Raw genomic sequence first — 22,047 nt, forward strand, 5'->3', positions numbered from 1 at the left:
TGTCTTGTTCACTAGTATATATTGTTACATTCCAAAGACTATGTCTTTGATACATATAGTTACTAGCAAAGAGTATAGCCATGCTTTCTTACCTCATGATTGGAGAGTTCATACCAGGGTTGTCTCCCATATGTAAATATTTCCCATAATACAACACCAAAACTCCAGACGTCTGACTCCACAGTAAACGTTCTGTACAGTAAAGATTCTGGAGGCATCCACCGGACTGGCAGCATAGCTGAACCGCCAACCTGCCATTGATTGGGAAATCAAACATTGATTAAAAGAAATCACAGTGTAATTGAACGAATTATGATACAAGCCGTTTACCCGCCATGAAGAAGATTTCTATGGAGACATCATATGTCGGGGACTGTGGCAGGGAAAGAGCAATAGTATTACAGGTTAAAAGTATCTGAAGTAACAAATTTGGATAATAAGGAATGATAACAATAAAAAGCTCTCATGAGCAAATTGCTCTGTTCGTATTTGTGTTCGACGTGTACGAATATGTATCTTGCATCGCATATATTCATCAATTAGAAAGCACTGTAGTCTAGTGGTAGGACGCCAGGCTCGTGACCGAAGGGTCATTCGTTCAAGTCATGGTACGGCACTGTGTTGTGTATTTGAGCAAGACACTTTTCTTCGCTTGTTTCAGTCGACTCGGCTCTAAATAAGGACGTGGTACACTGGGCAGTGCTAGAATGGTTAAATTCTAGCTATGAGCGCCGAAATGGCAGCACCGGCTGTATGCTCCCGAAGGAATTGAGAAAGATATTGTGTGCAAAGGTCCTATAAACACGAATAATAATTTGTGAACCTCTTTGAGACGACCTATAAGTGATAAAGCGGTATGTAAGAACCTCGAATTATCATATGCATCATTAATTTGATATAAAATACGTCAAATAGGTTTGTTTTAATTAATATTTTTCTTTATTTCGAACTTTTAGAACCAAAACAAAGGTTTTCGCAAGCACGTGACATTACTTTCAAAATATTGTTTTGCACAAACATATCTTATACAACCATGTATGACCTTATTTTGTACATTAGGGAATGTAAAACGATTAGTAGTTTATAGGTAAATAAACCTCATTGACAACTGTATGACTTACGAAGTAAGGCTTCTCTGCATTAATACATAAGAATAGTCCATTACTATTTTTAAAACTAACCCTGTAATAATCTGTACTGTATACGTCCCGAGACATTCCGAAGTCTCCTATTTTAACAACAAGTTTGTCGCCAACCAGACAGTTTCGAGTGGCTAGGTCTCGGTGTACAAAGTGTTGTGACGCTAGATATTCCATTCCAGTGGCTATTTGGTTAGATATGTGAAGTAGTTCTGTTTTGGACAAGGTGTCTATACTGCCAGCTCGCTTTGACATTAATTTTGCGTCTGGTCCGTGACTCCTGCAAATAAATCAAAATAACCCATACAAGTCACATTAAAACCACATGATATCAAAGCCAATGACAATGTGAAAAAATACGCGATTGTTCCTACTTTAAAAGCTATAGAAAACTACTTATTTGAAGCCACTCTTTACAGTTATATCTTGTTGCGGTAAAAAACGAACATGTTTCCATACATATTAGCTAGCATGGTAAATGTATTATATTTAATGTTTGTAAGACAAACAATCTTCATTTAATCGCTTGTTTTTATTCTTCAAACGCAAAGTGGTTAGTCGTCAGAGAATAAATGTGTTTCCTGATAATTACGGGCTTTATGCGTATTGTTAATAAAACAACATTTACGTAATAGTCGAGGTCATTAAAGTGATTGATTCAAATGTTGCTATTGTGTTATTTGACAAGCGCCATATTGACAAGACTAAGTTCGTGCATAGCCATACCGCGCATTGAATTTTTTGCATTTATACAGCAGTAGTTTTTCCAATTACAGTTAAGCCCTTTCACTTACCTGAGGTAATTGTTTAAATCTCCATTTTCCATGTACTCAAATATCATCATGAAATTATCTCGCTCGCAGCAAACACCGTAAAACATGACGATATTTTCGTGTAAAATGTTAGTCAGCAACTCTGCCTCGCGGTCAAAGTTGGCCTTGCAATCCTCAACTGACGTATCTTTGAGTGTCTTAATAGCTACCGTGGTCACTTCGGCGTCTGCGGTCAGATTGAGACAGGTACCAAGAAACACTCGTCCGAATGCGCCCTCACCAAGTTCATGTAGAAACGTTAAATTATCAAGGCGTATATGTCGAATGGCTGAAAAAAAAGAATGAAACAAAATCAGTACATTTGCATCACTATGCTACTCTCGTTTCTTATACATACAAACAGAAAAAAAATCTTTAGAATATTCAACCGTCAACTGCATATTTACAAACAACGTCAACATTTAATGACATATTTTGTACTCAGTATTTTTACCTCTGATAACTTTTCTGGCTGATGTGTATCTTTGAATCACGATTACTAAACTCCATAAAGAAATGCTATGGACTTAACAATGTTGAATCCGTCATAAGTCACAAAACTGTACTCTTCTAAAGCATTTTGATTGTCCTTTCTGCATTTAAAACCTAAATAAATTTCAATACTTTTTGAAAAATAATGAGAAAACGTTATATTTTTTACAACATTCGTCACAAAACAATCGTGAAACTATATTTTAAATATCCAAAGATTCACAAATTCTAAGTGTCAAACCCACTGTAAAAAAGTTAATACCATAATTAACAGTTTTTTGAACATTGCTTTTTAGCGTTAACCTTTAATCTATATAAAAAAAAACTTGGACGACATGGTTTTGTGTTGATATGTACGTACATGATTCGTTTTTGAGCCTCACGTTCTTTTGGGCGTAATGAGGATTTTCTACTACAGTATGTGCACGAATTGGCATAGACTCCTGTGCAACCACCCGTGTGTGTTGGTAGCTCTGATTAGTTGTCTGCAGCAGGGGACGGCGCGATCCATTAGATGCGAACTGAGTTTCCGTTGTCTGTCGAGCCAATTTCCGCCGGAAGTTACGTATGATAAATACAACGATAACAACAAGAACAGACACCGCTAGCAACGCAGAACCCGTTCCAATGTAAATCTGTAGAAAAGAATAAAGAAATGATACAAACAATCTTAAGATGACGTAATGTTGTTTCTGAACGCACAAGCAACCGTTTGTTATACAGGCGTGTTAAGAACAAATAAACAAATGTTTGGAGCAAATAAGACTTATCGCGGTTATAAACGATGACTAATTGGAGCTAGCGACCATCTAGTCATCATGAAGTATTGAAACCACAACCCGAAGTTGTCTTTCGTCACGCAACTTTCATCTCTGTAAGGTATTGGCATCGATCGTTGATAGGTTTAAATGAGTTATTTAAATAAATCTTGGCATAGAATGATTAAAAGTTGTTAATTGTGATTTCGATATATATTTCCTCGGCATTATTGACTTTTGAAATCACCATTTCCAGGATAATTACAACCATTAATATGTATTATGTTCCGTATCTATGCTTTGAAAATGCTGCTTGCATACGGTTTCTAAGAAAACTGTCATTCGGAACTACAACGGAATATGAAAACTGATAACAGTACGATTACTGTTAGAATTTCCAATCATTGGTTTCGTGGGGAAGCTCGAATCACAGGGAAAATTGGTAAATATCGCTGATTCTGAATGGTAGACTAAAGGTTACTCCTCGGATAAACTTAAGAGTGCTTTTGGTTCAAGACAAGGAGGTTCTTACTTGAGTGTTTATGTCATATTGAATTTATTATTTAGTTCAATAATTTGTTATAGGCTTGTGTCATATCAAATCATTAAACTCATTTAATAAATTCAATATGATACGGACAATCATGTAATATCCTATTTATCATATAACATTGACAAAGTTGTGTTTTCAACTCATAAAGGTCAAAACTAAAATCCTCCGATCATCGTATTAACGTTCTGCGCAGTCCATAGTAGTTCCGATTTTTGTTTTAAGAATGAACATTTTTCAATGCAATGAAAATAATGACAAAATCAACATTTCAAATTATTTTGGTAAAGTAAATTAGAGTACATATAGTACCCATTGTGGCGAAGGAATATGTTTCAACGTTTTTGACAAATCGCAGCACCTTTAGTTTTTTTAACACGTGTGTAATACAATATTTATGACATGACCGTATGCCATAGTGATATACTGGTATATATACTTACTATGAGCGTGTCATTGCTGGCCGTTTCCAGCTGAGGCCCACTCCTAGTCTCCTTCTCATTGTAACTGTTGGTCTGTGGTGGCTTCATATTAAACGGCGGAATACCTCCTTTGTACGTACCGCCACTTTTACCTCCTGAAAAGGAAAATAATAAACGATCTTTGAACGTTTTGAATAAAAAATGCCACCCGTATCACAAGCTTAAAATTTCATTACAACAGCAACATTTAAAAGTATTTATATAAGCAACAAAGCGGCATTGACGGTTTTTAAATTAACCTTAGCACCCTTATTGGTAAGAACTGTTAATATTTTCATCATGTGCTAGCATATTAACTCAGACTGCTGGTAGATATCAGGAGTCTTATCATTACCTAATAATATGGTATCGTTGCTTTTACTAATAAACTGATACATACGTGGATTGCAATGAGCTTAATATCGTTATTGAAGAAATTTGAGTAATATATCACAGATAAAGGATTTCTCAACAACAATACCAGCGGGTAAAATAAAACGGAATTCATCCGACTTTCTTTTCATAGGTAAGCCATACGGAAAATGTATATTTGTTTATATTTTAAAGTAAAAGATTTGATAGAAAGGACTTAGTTGTTCTCTCTTCAATTATTCATTAAATAAATCATCTTAAAAAATTGAGCAATGTTTGTTTCACCAAATTATGAGCTGCAGCCGGTACACAAGCTTGGTAAAATACATATTTTGCATAAACAAACAATGTACCCGAATCTTATCAGGAGAAATACCATGACCGGATCTACTTAAAATGTTCCCCGCTATCCGAGGTCTGCCGGAAGCAAAACACTGTCCTCAACAGATGTGCATATAAAGCAGAGAGGCTGACAAAAGCACCCAGACAGTCTTAATTACTGTTTCATACAAAACGGATGTACCTCAGGCAAAGTACAGGACTTCATTAAAAGACACAAAAGAGCAATACCGAATAATGATTCCGTTATGTATGGCTGATCTCTCATTAAGCGTTCTGGGATAAGGTTAGACGAAGTGAGGGGGTTGGATATATGGTACCTTGTAGTTGTCAGATATTCACCATTCAGCATTACATACAAGGAACCCGAGTAGCACGCAATTAAATCTTTAACTTATCGAGACCGCGAAAATCTCATGACGTCCCGTTCAGGTTTTAGTTTTTCCGTTACAGTTTGTTGGTGGTGAGTTAGTAATAAATTACATTTTGCATACACACACACGCACACATTCCGTCTTTGCATATTGCAGAGTTATCTTCCCTTGATAACAGGTATTGATTGTTACGTCACTTGTTTAAGAGAGTAACGTCATCAATTTTTGAGAAAACGACATACTTTTCTCACACAAACCAATGACGTAACAATCAATACCTGCTCCCAAGAGAAGATAACCCCGCATTACGCAAAGACGGAATATATATATATACTGTCGCCTAACCTAACAGCGGTTACGCTATTGAAGTGATGTCCCCATGCTAATTGTATAAGATGGCACCAAACCTCGTGCTTGCTGCGGTGCTCGTGGGGGAATTAAAACTTGCATTTCCACCCACCAAAACCCATTGTAATATATATGTGTTACATTGCAACTTGCATTCTATCGTATCAGTTGTATTATTTGTCGATATATCTACCAAATAAGGCTAGGGAGATATCAATTTACCTAACTGTATTTGTATTATGTCATCACTTTCTTATTTATTTAATGAATGTAACAATGGAATATTGTGATTTTAAATATGTGATATTTAATATTGCCCAGCTAGATAACTGTTGATATCTTGTTTGTACTGAGCAAATTAGGATTCACTGTGGGAATATAATTATGTTATATGTGTGTGGTAAATATAATTAGTAGAAGATGCCTCACGTTTTAACCGCAAGCAATTATTTCTATATTGAGCATGGAAACATTGTGTGCGCCGCCCACGCTTTTCTTTTGATGGCGTTGATTTGTTCTGGTTCGTCAAATATTGTACGAGAAGCCCACATTTGGCATTATACGGAACAACAAAAGGTCTTCAGGAAACCCCGAGGTAGCAATACATAATTATCCTAAGATTGTTTATTTCTGTCTTCGTCAAGGAAGCCAACTGACTGATATGTTACATGACACCATTCCATTATGTTTTATTGATATCACGCTTATATGTATATTTGGCTGAGGTGTCAAAATGTTTTTTTCTTGTATCTGATGGGTTGGTTAACGTTCATTGAGTCTAGCGTCGTATGTATAGCCATGCCGACATTATACGTGTATACTGTCCGTATGTGCTGGAGGCGGCATATTGGTGTAATAATGCCAACTGAAGAGTGTATGTGTTGTATAAAAGCAGTTCGTGCCAGAAACAAATAATTGTGTAAAGGTTGATTATCTACGCAGAGTCAACTATAAAACACCCAAGAAATACTAGATTAACTCAGAGAAAAAGACAAGACATAGACAAGATAAATGAAGCCAATTAGTTAAAAAAGAATTATTCATTTTTCTGGCATTTACGAAATCTTAAGCAGAATGCAAGCCCGTTAGTGTCACGACATAAAAATATATTGCATTTTGTATGTGGGATCCGGTATCTATTAATATGTCAGTCACCATTACCGCATTAAAACAAATTTTGTTAATACGCACATGTATCTTGCCGGTATAGATTGAAAATCTGTGTACAATGTCAGTCAACCACTGTTTTGTGATTTGTTTAACTCATTCACCCCTAAAGACACATTTGAACTCTTTCAATTCAAAAGTTGGAAGAGGTGAACGAGTTAAGGACACTTGTTACAGTAGTAAATGTTCGCTTATTACACTTTCAATTACTATTATTTACGATGAACTCTGTGGTTTTGGGTACATATACTTTTTCCCCCAATGGCCCAGCTGCATTGGAAGTTGAATATCTGTTTCAAAGAAAACACTTTTATTCTTATTCCCTGGGTCTTGAAGGTATTGAAATTAGAAAATCTGAAGGGAAGAGTGTTTTCAGTCTCCTAATTACCTGTGGTATGTACTTACGATAAATTAAATCGGTATGCGTATCAAATGGTGAATAAATATATTTTCAGGGCACGAAGTCTGGCTCAGTGTGTATGATACAAGATGTAAACCCCGAGTAATTGCTGTCAGCGACCTTGTTGGCAGCCCGACATGGTACACGGAAACACGGGAATTGAAAATGGTAATTTGGCTCGAATGCAGACTTCCCATATATAGGAGAATTTTCTATACTGGGCAAGCTTGAACAATCAGAAAATGTGGTGAATCTAAGAAAAGAATTTTCCAATTCTGAATGGATACTTATTAATAATTAAATATCACTGGTGATGCAGTTTTCTACACTTCACGTCTATGAGTTAAACGGACTTACACGTCTGTGATAATGTCCTGATTTAGGAAACACGAATTTACTTTTATACATATACTTGGGGTCGTGCCAGCGACTGGCATGAAACAACATAACGACAATATTTAATTTGCCGCTAGCTCGCCGAAAGGATGCAGAAAGAACATGTAAATTGGTTCTTGTTCATTCGTTCTGTTATGTTTCTTGTGTGATATCAAATCACATGCATCTAAGAGTTGGATTATCGAGTTTCGAGTTTCGTTGGATTGCAGTATCTCATCGAAGTGTTGCGGAAGGGTGTACCCTTATGCATACTGATATTTCTTCACATTACTGAGATCATTTTTGTTTATATAGCTTGGAATAGCGTGACATCGCTCGTTTATACTTGAGATGTTAACGTCCACATTTTGGCCATTAGTAAGAAATGTTCTCACCAACGTGTTTGTTGTCTTGTATCGGAGGGGAAAAAAGATCGAGACAGATGTTTGTAATCCAAGACATAAAATGAATAATGATACATACCACAGGCACTTGTAATTGTATGAGTGACATCAGATAAAAAAAAAAGGCAATATCCAGGCCTCTACATACAGATATTTAAGATAGATGTCCTTCACAGTGTTCCATCTTGCTGTTAACAAAGCTATTGACTAAATGTTTGTTTTGCAATCACGATATTTTCAAATAACCTCAAATAACTCGTCTGTGCTAGTTTCCGACAGATATGCAGGTGCTTTTCTGTAGTGCATGCTACTGTATTGTTAAACGATATCACTGAGGAATAAATTATAAGTTACTCTCAATTAATTATACGGCATATATAACAGTCTTAAAAAAAAATGTTTGAAAACAAAAATAAAAACTTAGTTTAAAAATTCATATTAATGGAGAGGGAAGATACTTTAATTTGTTTTCACTTCCAGTTTCCCGTAAAATGTAATTGTCTCCCTTATTTAAAAACATGCATATATAATTCATTACTTATAAATGTGATATGTATGTGTGTGTATTTGATTTCACAGTATTTGCTGTAGGCCTATATTTAGGGATATTGTCTCTCATTGAAACACTCAACTGTAATGTAAACGATGCTTTACATAACACACCACAGTTGTCTTGTTCTGAATTCAAGTGAAGTAAAACCATAGAAAATATCACTTACCTCCAAACCGGAAGTCGGCATCGATGTACCGTGAATCTGTTCCGAATTCATTAGTAGCTACCAAGGTATATCGTCCGTTGTTTTTTGGAGCTTTCATCGTAAATGTTAGACATCCAGTTATGTTGTTTATACTGTTCATATTTTCATTATCATCAAACCTGTTGTTTGTCATAACGAGTTCTTTTTCTCCGTGATACCATTTCACTTCCGGTCTTGGATATCCTATTATTTCATATTTTATACAATAATAAAAATTTGGCTTTGGTTGAGTAAGTTTGGTAATGTTTGGAGCAGCTGAAACAATAAAAAAAATACATGTTTGATACTGAAAACGTTAATAAAATAATATTTGTCCTAAATTTATTTTCTGTTTCTTTAAATACACCATCATGTACAGTATACATAATTTGTTCTCTTTGTTGTCTCATTCCGCCTGCCCTGACTTCCGTTGCATTTATATTATATATCTTACTTATTACTTATAAAGTAATTATAAAACTGAATTTTTTGTACCACAAAAATGTTAGCATGATAGGCCAACTATTTTTTATGATCTTGTTGTAAAACGAAAATATAATTAGTTTGTAATGACGTGCAACGTTAAGACATTTTAAACGTACAATTGACCTTGAATCTCATCTCGGCCACAACTTTTCCGGCCACATTTCGTGAACTACAGGGTATGCCCCCACTGTCCAATGGATTTGCGGACAGAATGGTCAGGTTCTGGACTTGTCCATCTTCCGCCGACTGAAGAGAGTAATTTGATTTCAATCGTGACACATCCCACTCCACGATTGGTGGAGGCTGACCTTCACCTCGACACGTCACGTGTACAGAACCAGTCGTGTTGACAATGCTGAGCGTTTTAGATATTTCCACTCTCGGCCGATCTGGTAAGATATGAAGATAATATGTGTTAAACAATCAAAATAAAAAAATCATTGTGATAATTTTACAAAGAAGTATTACCACGTATCAGGATATATGTTCTATTAGTAAGAAATTTGTATTAATATGTATAAAGACAAATTGCACTATTAATATTAAAAACAATTTCTAGGGATAAGAATAAATCGCATTACTAGGTAAAAAGATAAATTATGCTACAAGGTATTTAGATACTAATACAAAAATATTTATGGTATGACTAGGTGAAGTGGATAAGGATATATAAAAAGTTATACATACATTGTACTATACATAAAAGAAAAAATAGTAAGTTTTTACATATGAATTATATGACGAGGCATGCAATATCTGATATTGATAACTATAAAGATAAGTTATGTTGTTAGGTTAAGATGACTCGCATTACTGGGTATGAAGACTGATTGTACTCCTAAATTATTAAAACATATCAGTTTCCTTTCAATGGGTCGGAACAACAAGGGTCCTTTTTCACTCGAGGAAATAGACAGTAAAGAGAACAGTATTTACATTCAACATTTTTTTGATACATGGAGGAGTTGTAAGTATAGTTTTGGCATATTTATTTGCTCAACATGTTTGTTCCTCGCAATACCTTAGGTCATATGGGTTTCATTAAGACTATATCTTACTGACTATGAATGCTACCTAAATGCAGCACAATGACTTTATTTATCGTTATTTTCTCAGTTGTCATTTATTTGAATCAAATAAACCGAAACTAAAATTTCCAGTCGGTACCATTAACAAGTGCGCATTTGATGGAACAGCCTTATAACTCAGGGAGCGTTTGATGGAACAGCCTTATAACTCAGGGAGCGTTTGATGGAACAGCCTTGTAACTCAGGGAGCGTTTGATGGATCAGCCTTATAACTCAGGGAGCGTTTGGGAAGCAAGTATGAACAATGAAAGGAAAATCGTGTTTTGTTTATGAATTTAATTATTAATTAAAACACCGAATTTAATTTATTTTGCAAATGTACAAAGTCACGCACACACCGATAGTGTCCTCATTATCATTTACATTAGCTACACCGGAATGTCTGTGTTACTACACGATAATCGTTTACCGGATATTGACAGGACGATAATCGATTACCGAATATTGACAGGGCGATAATTGTTTACCGGATATTGACAGACCAGTTTTTAAAAATAATTTAAAAAATCAATTCTACCTTCAGTTCGTTAATTTTGTTGCCTTATTTATTGTGCAATACTGTCAGTTACAGCTGTCTTGTCTACCCTACCTATTGTTTAGGAACTACGTATACTGTTGACGCCCATGTCCTGATAAACGCAGATGTTTGTATGTTATCCAATGAAAACCTCCTTGAATTATTTGATAAATATATTTTATCTATAAACGAGAGCTAAACACGTATTTAGAATGAAAAACATCAAATCGTGAAGTATGATGGACTTACGAAGAGAGTGTCTGGGCATTTTAATACAGTATGAAAACTTCTAAGGAGAAACCCTTACATGTTGTTAAAAGTATGATTGTCTTAGAGGAAGAGGTCATGAAGTACATGTATGATTTTCTTAAAGGAAAACACATGATAAAGTGTATGAAGTATGGCTGTCTTATTTAAGGAGACGACCTATCATTTGTATGAAATATGGTTGCCTTATGCAAGGAGACGACTTTATCATTTGTATGAAATATGGTTGTCTTGTCTTATACAAGGAGATAAACCTATCATTTGTAAAACGTATTCTTACCTACATGTACAAGTAGAAGACTTGCTAAGGTGTTTAAAAAGATTGTCTTTAGAAAAGAAGACCTTACAAAATTGTATAAATTATCATCTTCTTACAAGGAGAGGACCTTGGAAATTGGCAAAGCCTGTGAACAATCAGTAATGTACATGTACAACCTCCCCAATAAAATATGTTTCAAAATGTAATTTGCGCTACAACAAATAATGCAACTGCAATAAAAGCTTCATAGGCAAGGAAAACAACCTTTATTCTGAGACCTTTAATCGTAACACTGTTGGGGGTAACAAAACACTTTCTTGTCTGATAGCCATCTTCACAACACACAAGGGTGCAACGACAAATTTTCTGAGAACAATAATGGTTACCCTGCTAGGTGAAATAAAATTGTCCTTTTTGAGATCCATAACCCTATCGAGTATCCCAAATATTTGCACAAGAGCTTTAATCTCAGCACTCGACAAATACCGTTTTACTGACATTAACTGAAAGAATACCCTATATATATATATGACCGTATATTTGGAAACTTAATAACTATATGTTCAAAACATCCAATCAATATCAAATCTTCGAACAAACTAAAAACTTCACAATGTTATACCGAATACTTCTTTGGTCTTGGTGAGATACTGGGATGTTACAGTCAATGTCGTGGCAATCTCAAACTCAAGCTCAGCCAACCAATGACGTCATTCCCGGTAATCACGTGCAGAATTGCATGACGTTATTTTTGATTGGTTGAGCTTGAGTTTTGAGTTGAGTCACTTGAAACCCAGACCCAAGCTCAACTCTCAGCTGAACCAATGAAAACTGCCGAGAGGTTCCTCATCTGACATCTTTACCAATGAACATTCCAGTCGGTCAATTACAACACCAGAACTGCTCAACTGCCGAAAATTCAAAAGACCAACTCTTCTTGAAAGTTTTCGCAATAAATGACTTATATTTCAACTCGTTCGACAGTCAAATAGAGATATCAAGCAAGTATCTGACAATCAAAATGTTTACAAAGACTTTCCCTGAAATGAAGAAACCATCCGACAAACAAAAGATCTACACACCCTTAAACAAGTCTTTGAAATATGCAGTCATCCTTTGAATGCACTCTATGAGTGAAATACAGTATCATGCCTTATGCCCTAAACATGTAGTATGTATTTAACAATTGTTCAAAATACCTCTCAAAGCCAGTCAGGACTTAACTAAGCTGGGAAGGGAAAACACTGGAAGTGTAGGCTTTTTGATGTCATTGAATGGTTGTTTACGAACTAGTTATTATGTCATCAATTTGCAGTTGTTGAAATAGTCTAGGTATCAAACAATGAAAAAAAAGAAATAAGAAAGGAATGATTCGTCATCAATCATCAAAATAAAGTGGTTACAATACTTGAAAAATGTTTAGGTATATGCAAGATTCATATGTTGATTTGCCTGTATTTGTTTGTGTTGAGTTTAACGTCATCACATCAGTTAAGGTCATGTGAAATACGGGTGCCTAGGAAGACAACCGAAAAGAAGAGTAGAGTATTAAAAGAAACCGGAATGTTTCAGCAGAACAATTTTGTTTTTCCTCAAGATGTTCTGCAGTGAAAACAAACATAAGTCGCCCTTATGACATGCAATGTGATGCAGCAGGTTTATTATTTACCCGAACCTGCACATGTGTCAGAACTCGTCAATACCAGTCGTGTCTCTACTTACCACAACCCGTGATGTTAGCCGTGAAGAGGTCCATTTCTATCGTATCGTTGTCTCTACTTACCACAACCCGTGATGTTAGCCGTGGAGAGGTCCATTTCTATCGTCTCGTTGTCTCTACTTACCACAACCCGTGATGTTAGCTGTTGAGAGGTCCATTTCTATCGTCTCGTTGGCTCTACTTACCATCACCCGTGATGTTAGCTGTTGAGAGGTCCATTTCTATCATCTCGTTGTCTCTACTTACCACAACCTGTGATGTTAGCCGTGGAGAGGTCCATTTCTATCGTCTCGTTGTCTCTTTTCGCGATACACGTGATGTAGTTGCCAGTGGACACCAAGGCAGATTTAATATTAAGGAGGAATTTTAGCCAGATACTTGTACAATTACAAGGCAGACGATTGCCATCCACAATCCTGGAATCAAAGCAAATGTATTAGTTACATTTCTTATATATACACATATATATATATATATCACACCAGTCCTTCAACAATATGTCCATTTTGAGTTTATCTTCTACAATCTTCTACTTTCTAAACTTGTCCATCATTACCCATATTCACCATAATTAGTTTCAAATGAAAGTCAAGTTGTACGACTGCAATACATGTGAATTGAATTGATTTTTGTTTCTGTTACATTGATTTATTATGATTATAATAATATTTTTAAACTCTGTGAACTCAAGTGTTAAAAATGAATGTTTTTGTTAAACATATGGAAAAAAGGTTTTGTTCATTTAAAATACTGCAGTATTCATTATAAATTTCAATGAATGTGAAATTCTTTGAGATTTACCAGTTACAGTGCTTTGAACAAGATCATGGGCTCTGTTTGTGATCCGCATAATCTTTATCCAGCTAATGTGTCTCCGTTGTAAAAGCTAGAGTACATTTGTATACTAGAAGCCATCTTTTTAACGTCACAGTTTTTGACTAATGGGCAATATATCGAGCGAGATTGATATCAGAAAGCATTTTAAAGAGAGAATGAACACGGGGACACTGGAAACCAAACGGGATTTAATGTCTATCGGTTACGTTCGTAGACAGATGTATGGTATTGATGTCTGATACAGAGCGATGGGAGATAAAAAGCTAAGGCTGAATACTTTTTCTCTTTTTTTTTAAATTTTTATATTTGATTTATTTTTTAAAGACATTTTTATATCCAATTTATTTATTAGCTAACACATACATTTTTCTAAAGAAAAGCAGAAAAAATATATAATCGGAGAGATCAATACATTGTACCCGGACATAAGGAACAAACTGTAGGCGAAATCGGGCTTTTCAGAATTATGTGGTACTCATTTCGATGGCTTTTTTATGAATGGACGCAACCATTTTGGGGTTTCAAATTTTGAAAATATTTAAAAAAAACCACCATTGATTAGAAAAGCAGGATGAACATCAGATTAGAATAAGAATCTAGAACTTGATATTAGTCATAAAATTAGCAATGGAATATGTTGATAAAAAAACTGGAATACGACAAGGAGGTCAATTAGGTCTTCTTATCCTTCAAAGATATGTATTTTCATACTAAATTTTGAAGATCATTACATTTGAGAGCAGATAATACAGGTAGCTATCGAACATAACTATACTAATTCGGTAACTATTATTGATATACGAATCAGTTTCATCATTCATGTCAGAGGATTAATCTGAGGTCGTTTCTTGAACTACCCGATTTCCATTTTTTCTCGATTCCATGCTAAATGTGTGTCTTCTTTAAATACTTTGTTTATATCGATTGCATTTGGATCAAAATAAAGCCTCGGGTCTTTAAAATGATTTATTTTTAGAATTACAATAAAAATATAATAAAGTTATATTGATAACAATATAAAATCTTATAAAATATTGAATTAATTTCAAAATTGGCAGAAATCTTGATATTATCACTCTTTCGTTTTATCTTATATAATTCACCGGACTGTGACAAGGTTACTCTTTCGGTCACTTTGAGTAAGCAAAAGTTTTAAATATAAATTTAAAGAACGGTCGTATGTATGTACTATTGGCAGACAAAAACATATACGTATATATTGCATATTATTCATACTGAGCAATAAAATCCTAGGTTTAAGGGTCGTTATCTCGTCCAAAATTGTCGAAGAAAATTTGTTCAAATGACCGTTGCAAAAAAAAAAGCCATGTACATAGACAAGAGTTTAAGTTATACTGACAGTTTCTTGTTTTTTTTCAATTACTCTGTGTTTAATGGCCTATCGACAGCAATCGCCATTTACGTTTTTCTAACCAATTTTGTTTGACGAAAGATGTTTGTATGGAAGTTCAATAATATTTAAGATACTTTCCGCTTTAAAAACACCCAAATCGAACCCCCACCTTACTCCTGTTATATAAACTAATTTTTAACGTTTTGCATTGAGATAAGATTTCGTCTTTTTTATTCACATTCATAAATTTTAATATTCCAAATCAAATGTACGGGATATTTATATACATTTTAAATAAATGCGACTTTTTAAATTATTCACCCTAACTCGATCTAAGTACCAAGCACCCACTTTCGATCAAGCGTCGATCCATATTCAACTACAAAACATGGGCTTTGTTTGAACTGAACTGTACACCATCATAAACGTAATACATATGCATTTCAATCCTTAAATAAATATTATATACAAGAACATTTAATATTCAGTCATTCAAAAGGCTTTCATACCGACATTTGACCTGTGATGTTGTTTTTTGCCTTGAGCATTGGGATACCGACTTCAGAGTTGTAAACGACACATATCATGAAATGCTTTTAAGCGGTTCAACTTACAATACATGCAGGCATATACTGTAGCGGGGATATTGGCAAACAATTATACACAGTTGTAATGGTAGTATTGCAAACGTTTCAGAAATTAGATAACTACATGTATTTGGAATCAGATGAAAATAAAATCAGTCTTCGGTAACAAAGATATATTGGAGTCACGACGCTCTATACACTTACAGCTGAAGGACATGTGGCCCATCAATAATCTCCCAGGACAGGGATTCGATCTTGTTTTTCCTGAGTGATCTGAAAATGTAACAACAACAGTTGTAATTAAACATAGTTATCCAGTATAATACAAAGGGGTTTCTCGTAGAGAAAGAACATCCAAACTAATGGTGTACATAATATAGTTAAAGGTATGACGGTGCATTTCCTCACTAAAACACCATGCCGAAGGCACTCAGCACAACATTCCTCCCGGTCACATTATGCTGACATGGGTGTTGCCATTTCCCCAAATACTGAACGTTAAGCAGGGAATAACAAGTCCCATTTGTTATGACTTTTTAATGTCCTTGCCTGGGGACAGAACCCATTGCCTTCCTCACCTGGGCGAACGCTCAACTTTAAAACCAAAAGTAAGGTATTGCCAAGCTAAGCGCTAGAAAATAAAAGGTAGTCAGAAGTAGAAAGAAATATAAGCTAAGCGCTAGAAAATAAAAGGTAGTCAGAAGTAGAAAGAAACATAAAGATCCCAAATATTGTAATGGGTGCAGCAGATTGATTTTTTGTCGCTTTCGTTTCCCCACAGGGCACAGAATCAAACCCCTAGTTCTACTGGGAATTCCAACATTAGTCGCCTCTTACGATACATGCAGTGGGTAACAGCAGTTATGTTCAAAGGTTGTATACGTTATGATGCTACAATAGTGTCATTAAGAACACATTGGTTGTCGATTCCTTTTGCTTTCATGCTACATGCACAGGTTCCTTGTCTTATATGTCTGTGACTTTTGTTACATGTATTCCCCTTAGTCTGGTTCAATAAGTGTTACAGGTATATAACTCTAATTTGAATCGTCACATAATTAATATACCATGCCTTTAGAGGCATATAACAGCTTCACTTATGTGTGACCTTTTTGAAAAGGTGATTTTTACGGTCACTTACATATAACTAAGCTAACAATGCTTTAGAGTTTAAAACCTTACCTACTAACCTATACGTTTTGATTATAGAAACAATAACAACAGCTGCGTCAGCATAATAACATTACCTGCCTACACAAAATCGTAAGCAGATAGAGCTTTGTCTGGCTAGGCCCCTTGGTTCTAGTCTCATATTACTCAACGTCATCTGCGTCCATTTTCTATGTCTAGGAAGTTATTGGGTAAGCATAGGTATTTTAACAAGAAACATTCATTGTTTTTTTGTCAAATTTTTCGAGGTGTGTTGAGCAACCTTAAAACTCTTAACAGTTCAATAGAGGGGCAGTTTTGGCAGTTTGTTTTTACTTATCTAATCCGACATGACATATAAATATTTACATTTGCATGGCATTGTCACTATATAGCCTCTTTGAGAGCTGTGTCGTTGATGGGACTTTAAGTACCATACCGCACGAGACATAATTACCATGCCGCACGAGACACAATTCTTAGCGTATTAATTACAACACTGACCGGAACTACAATATCCAATGTAAATAAACATGACGGCTGCTGAAATATCGCTGGGCATTGTGAGATTTGATAATGTCATTGTAACTTTATGTGCAAAATAAAAAATAAAATAAAAAACACTTTTATTACAACGAAAACAAGACCAAGGTCTGCAATATCGTACAAAATGCACATCGGTTGAAATCACCAATGCCGGCAATGGAAACAATTTTAACGCTCATGCAATTTATCAGAAATATCGTCTGTTACACTGCACTGATCAACAGGGGTTCGTTATAAATGTCTGAAATACACATATTCTATAGACCTACTGACACATATGTTACAGACCTACTGATATGAGTCACAGCACACATAAACATTCGTCATTTCAGACATTTGTAACGAACCTGTGCTCCGTCGCAAGATCACTCACTTCAAACGCTATCAGTTTCACGCGTCTCGGATCCACGGTTCCTCAGTTTCAGACGACATGTCAAATAACGATGCTGTTATAGAATCTACCGACTGTTGTCGGGTTCCCATACAATCAACAAATACATTCACGCCTGGATTCTTCACAAAACGAGCAAAGAGAAAAGTTCGAATTAACTTCCAAAAATAACTCCCTCGTGGAGGTCAAGGTCCCATTCACGGTGTTCACTGTATTTATCCATGCGCGAAATTTGTTCCGGGGGAAAATCGAAACAATTTCAAATCTAACTTTCAGCTCAGATTTCTATTGAAAAACTGGAATCACCCTATAGACATATCATACGCAATTGTATTGATACTAAATTGTGGAATAAATTTGAAGTGTTTGTTAAAATGTCAAAGTACTACTTTGTTTGCCAATCAGCACGCGACAATACGCTGTTCAAACTATTGAACGAAATTGTGTGAACTGTCGATAAGGCGGGCATTTTTAATTTTAATTATATAATTATAAGATAAGAGGCAGAGAAAACGTAAATATAAGTATTGAACTGTTTTTGTATGATATTGATCTATTTGAATGACACAGCTTTGCAAGCAAACAAATCATAATGCGCTAGCGCGCATTATGTTGTTTGCTTGCAAAGCTGTGTCATTCAAATAGATCATAAATACCATACAAAAACAGTTCAATGCTTAATTATGAACGGTTATGTTATTACATTTTATTACAATTACATAAAAGACATGGATGTCAGAATTGTGTCATTGTAAGCATGAGAGATGCCCGCCCGCACCATTGCAAAAAGTATCGGAACCTGTTTTTTTCCCCAGCATTATCATGATTTTAGCGTAGATGAATAATTGCTGAATGGAATTTTTTTATGAGAAATAATAAATGAAATATACAAAATATTATCAACAGCAGTGTTCTGGTTAAAAATAAAACAAAGGGCTAGAGCCGGATTCCACCACTGGCTGGTGGAATATCGCTCTAACTGATTGATCTTCCTGGTTGACAGAAGTCCTGGTCCAATTTTTCTACAGTTATAGCCAAATTAAGGTAAGGGGTTGGGGGTCTACATATACTGTAGGAAAAAACACAGTTAAGTGGGACAAGGATCCTTAAAGCCCTTTCATAATAAGAAATAGGAAGATCATAATAAGAAATAGGAAGATATATTCACTAACTATATTGTCTTGTATTTCTAACTCAGCTTTGTTTCACATCAATTGCCATAATACAAGTGAAATAGAACACACACAATTATGCTTAAACACAAAAGAAAGTCACTGTAACGCAAAGCCATTATGGAATGACAACAGAAACCTAGCAGACACAAAAACAAATTAAGAACATAACGAACAACCTAGAAGAACCGGAAGCAAAAGTCCGGAAAGGTTGGATTTCCTAAGCTACATTGGGGAACACTCATGTTGTATCCGGTCAAACCAGGAGCATACGTCGATCACCAGTGATATGAGACGAAATCAGGTCGTGATGACGACGATGACGTTTCTATGACGTAGACTGTAAGCTTATCTGTATGCTGCTCTTCTCTGTGTAATTCAATGCGCTTCTCTGTGTAGTGCATTCATTGATTAATCATTTTTTTTATAAGTAAATTAGTATCCATATGTTGGTAGAAATGCTTTCATGCTGATTTCCCAACTGGTGTTCTAATTCTACATAATGCGTTCTATCTATGCATCGTTGGAGTGTGACGTAGTTACGGTTGTGGTTGCTATGGTGAAATTATTCAATCCTACATAAACATGAATAAGACTGATTTCCTTCTAAGATCTATTTTTTTTATTAAAAAAGGGGACTCATTACAACAGTTATATACTATAAAATCGTTTTTAAAGCATCTTAAAAAATAAATAATAATCTGCCCGGGAAGATCAATAATTTGTATGGGCAGTAACAGTTGGGATACGGGAATGCTCCCCAAACATATTACTATGTACTGACGGCGTATCTGGCATATAGTGCATTTGACCTACTGTATGTCCTAATTAGGTGTTTGCAAAGACAGAATATAAAGTTATAGATACATGTATACCCGGGCATTCCGTTATTTCGGAGGGGACATTTTTTTAATTTCTCCAAAATACGTTTCGTATACCTTAAAACAGACATTTGATAATGTTCAAATTGAAATGTATAGTATAAAGTATATTTCAAAAGGTAATTGTAACATCGAATCGATAATCAAAATCGATTAAACGAGCAGAAAACCTGAATACAGAAAATATCGCCTTAGAAAACTTTCAAAAAGTACAAAGAATATACATTTTGTAAGACCGTTTGTTGCCAGGGTAATCATCATCTGCTTCATCGTCGAGACTCCTTAAAAGAATGACATTTTGCTTCGATGCAGTGTATATGTATTACATTGGTCAATATTTACATCTCTTCCGTCTTCAGCTTAGAAAATTATGACTGTGAAGAAATTAGCTTATACGCATTAAACAAAAAAGAAGGTTATACTTGTTTCAAATTGAGCGGTAACGCGCACAATACAGTAAATGTTCGTGGCTAACTGCGCGAATACAACAAATTAAACGGTAAACGCCGTCAAAATAGAGATAAATACTTATATGAAAAATACTCTTTCTTGTGTTTGCCTTAAAATATCCAATTAAGAATTTGTAGATATCGATAAATCACGAATGGATATTGTTACAATCGCTATGAAGCAGTCACAGTACAGATGCTTACAGTGACTACAGCTACCCTCCTTAACGACAGTACATCCGTTAATAGTGACTACAGCTACCCTCCTTAACGGCAGTACATCCGTTTATAGTGCCTACGGCTCCGCTCCTTAACGACAGTACATCCGTTTCAAGTGACTCAGGCTACCCTCCTTAACGACGGAACATCCGTTTATAGTATCTACGGCTACCCTCCTTAACGACAGGACATCCGTTTTAAGTGACTCAGGCTACCCTCCTTAACGACAGTACATCCGTTAATATTGACTACAGCTTCCCTCCTTAACGACAGTACATCCGTTTCAAGTGACTCAGGTTACCCTCCTTAACGACGGAACATCCGTTTATAGTATCTACGGCTACCCTCCTTAACGACAGGACATCCGTTTATAGTGACTACGGTTCCCCTCCTTAACGACAGTACATCCGTTAATAGTGACTACAGCTGCCCTCCTTAACGACAGTACATCCATTTATAGTGACTACGGCTACCCTCCTTAACGACACTACATCCGTTTCAAGTGACTCAGGTTACCCTCCTTAACGACGGAACATCCGTTTATAGTATCTACGGCTACCCTCCTTAACGACAGGACATCCGTTTTAAGTGACTACGGCTACCCTCCTTAACGACAGTACATCCGTTAATATTGACTACAGCTTCCCTCCTTAACGACAGTACATCCGTTTATAGTGACTACGGCCCCCCTCCTTAACGAAGATACATCCGTTTATAGTGACTACGGCTACCCTCCTTAACGACAGTACATCCGTTTATAGTGACTACGGCTACCCTCCTTAACGACAGTACATCCGTTTATAGTGACTACGGTTACCCTCCTTAACGACAGTACATCCGTTTTAAGTGACTACGGCTACCCTCCTTAACGACAGTACATCCGTTTTAAGTGACTCAGGTTACCCTCCTTAACGACAATACATCCGTTTTAAGTGACTCAGGTTACCCTCCTTAACGACAGTACATCCGTATTAAGTGACTACGGCTACCCTCCTTAACGACAGTACATCCGTTTTAAGTGACTCAGGTTACCCTCCTTAACGACAGTACATCCGTATTAAGTGACTACGGCTACCCTCCTTAACGACAGTACATCCGTTTTAAGTGACTCAGGTTACCCTCCTTAACGACAGTACATCCGTATTAAGTGACTACGGCTACCCTCCTTAACGACAGTACATCCGTTTTAAGTGACTCAGGTTACCCTCCTTAACGACAGTACATCCGTATTAAGTGACTACGGCTACCCTCCTTAACGACAGTACATCCGTTTTAAGTGACTCAGGTTACCCTCCTTAACGACAGTACATCCGTATTAAGTGACTACGGCTACCCTCCTTAACGACAGTACATCCGTTTTAAGTGACTCAGGTTACCCTCCTTAACGACAGTACATC

The 22,047-nt window shown here is 35.8% G+C and overlaps 1 protein-coding gene across 1 annotated transcript in view; it reads right to left on the minus strand.

Annotated features, from left to right (window-relative positions):
* The window catches only part of LOC110443153 (BDNF/NT-3 growth factors receptor-like), a 126,075-nt gene that overhangs the window by 1,560 nt on the left and 102,468 nt on the right, over positions 1-22,047 (minus strand). The window contains exons 4-12 of the mRNA XM_021487187.1: positions 16,048-16,116; positions 13,312-13,481; positions 9,331-9,603; positions 8,711-9,004; positions 4,195-4,328; positions 2,805-3,078; positions 1,934-2,240; positions 1,182-1,419; positions 93-251 (exon numbers count right to left, since the gene is read on the minus strand). Of these exons, the coding sequence (XP_021342862.1) occupies positions 93-251; positions 1,182-1,419; positions 1,934-2,240; positions 2,805-3,078; positions 4,195-4,328; positions 8,711-9,004; positions 9,331-9,603; positions 13,312-13,481; positions 16,048-16,116 (1,918 nt within the window). The remainder of the gene's footprint in view (positions 1-92; positions 252-1,181; positions 1,420-1,933; positions 2,241-2,804; positions 3,079-4,194; positions 4,329-8,710; positions 9,005-9,330; positions 9,604-13,311; positions 13,482-16,047; positions 16,117-22,047) is intronic.

The sequence above is a fragment of the Mizuhopecten yessoensis genome, unplaced genomic scaffold (genome assembly GCF_002113885.1).
Source record: "Mizuhopecten yessoensis strain PY_sf001 unplaced genomic scaffold, ASM211388v2 scaffold716329, whole genome shotgun sequence".
In the NCBI taxonomy this organism is placed as follows: Eukaryota; Metazoa; Mollusca; class Bivalvia; order Pectinida; family Pectinidae; genus Mizuhopecten; species Mizuhopecten yessoensis.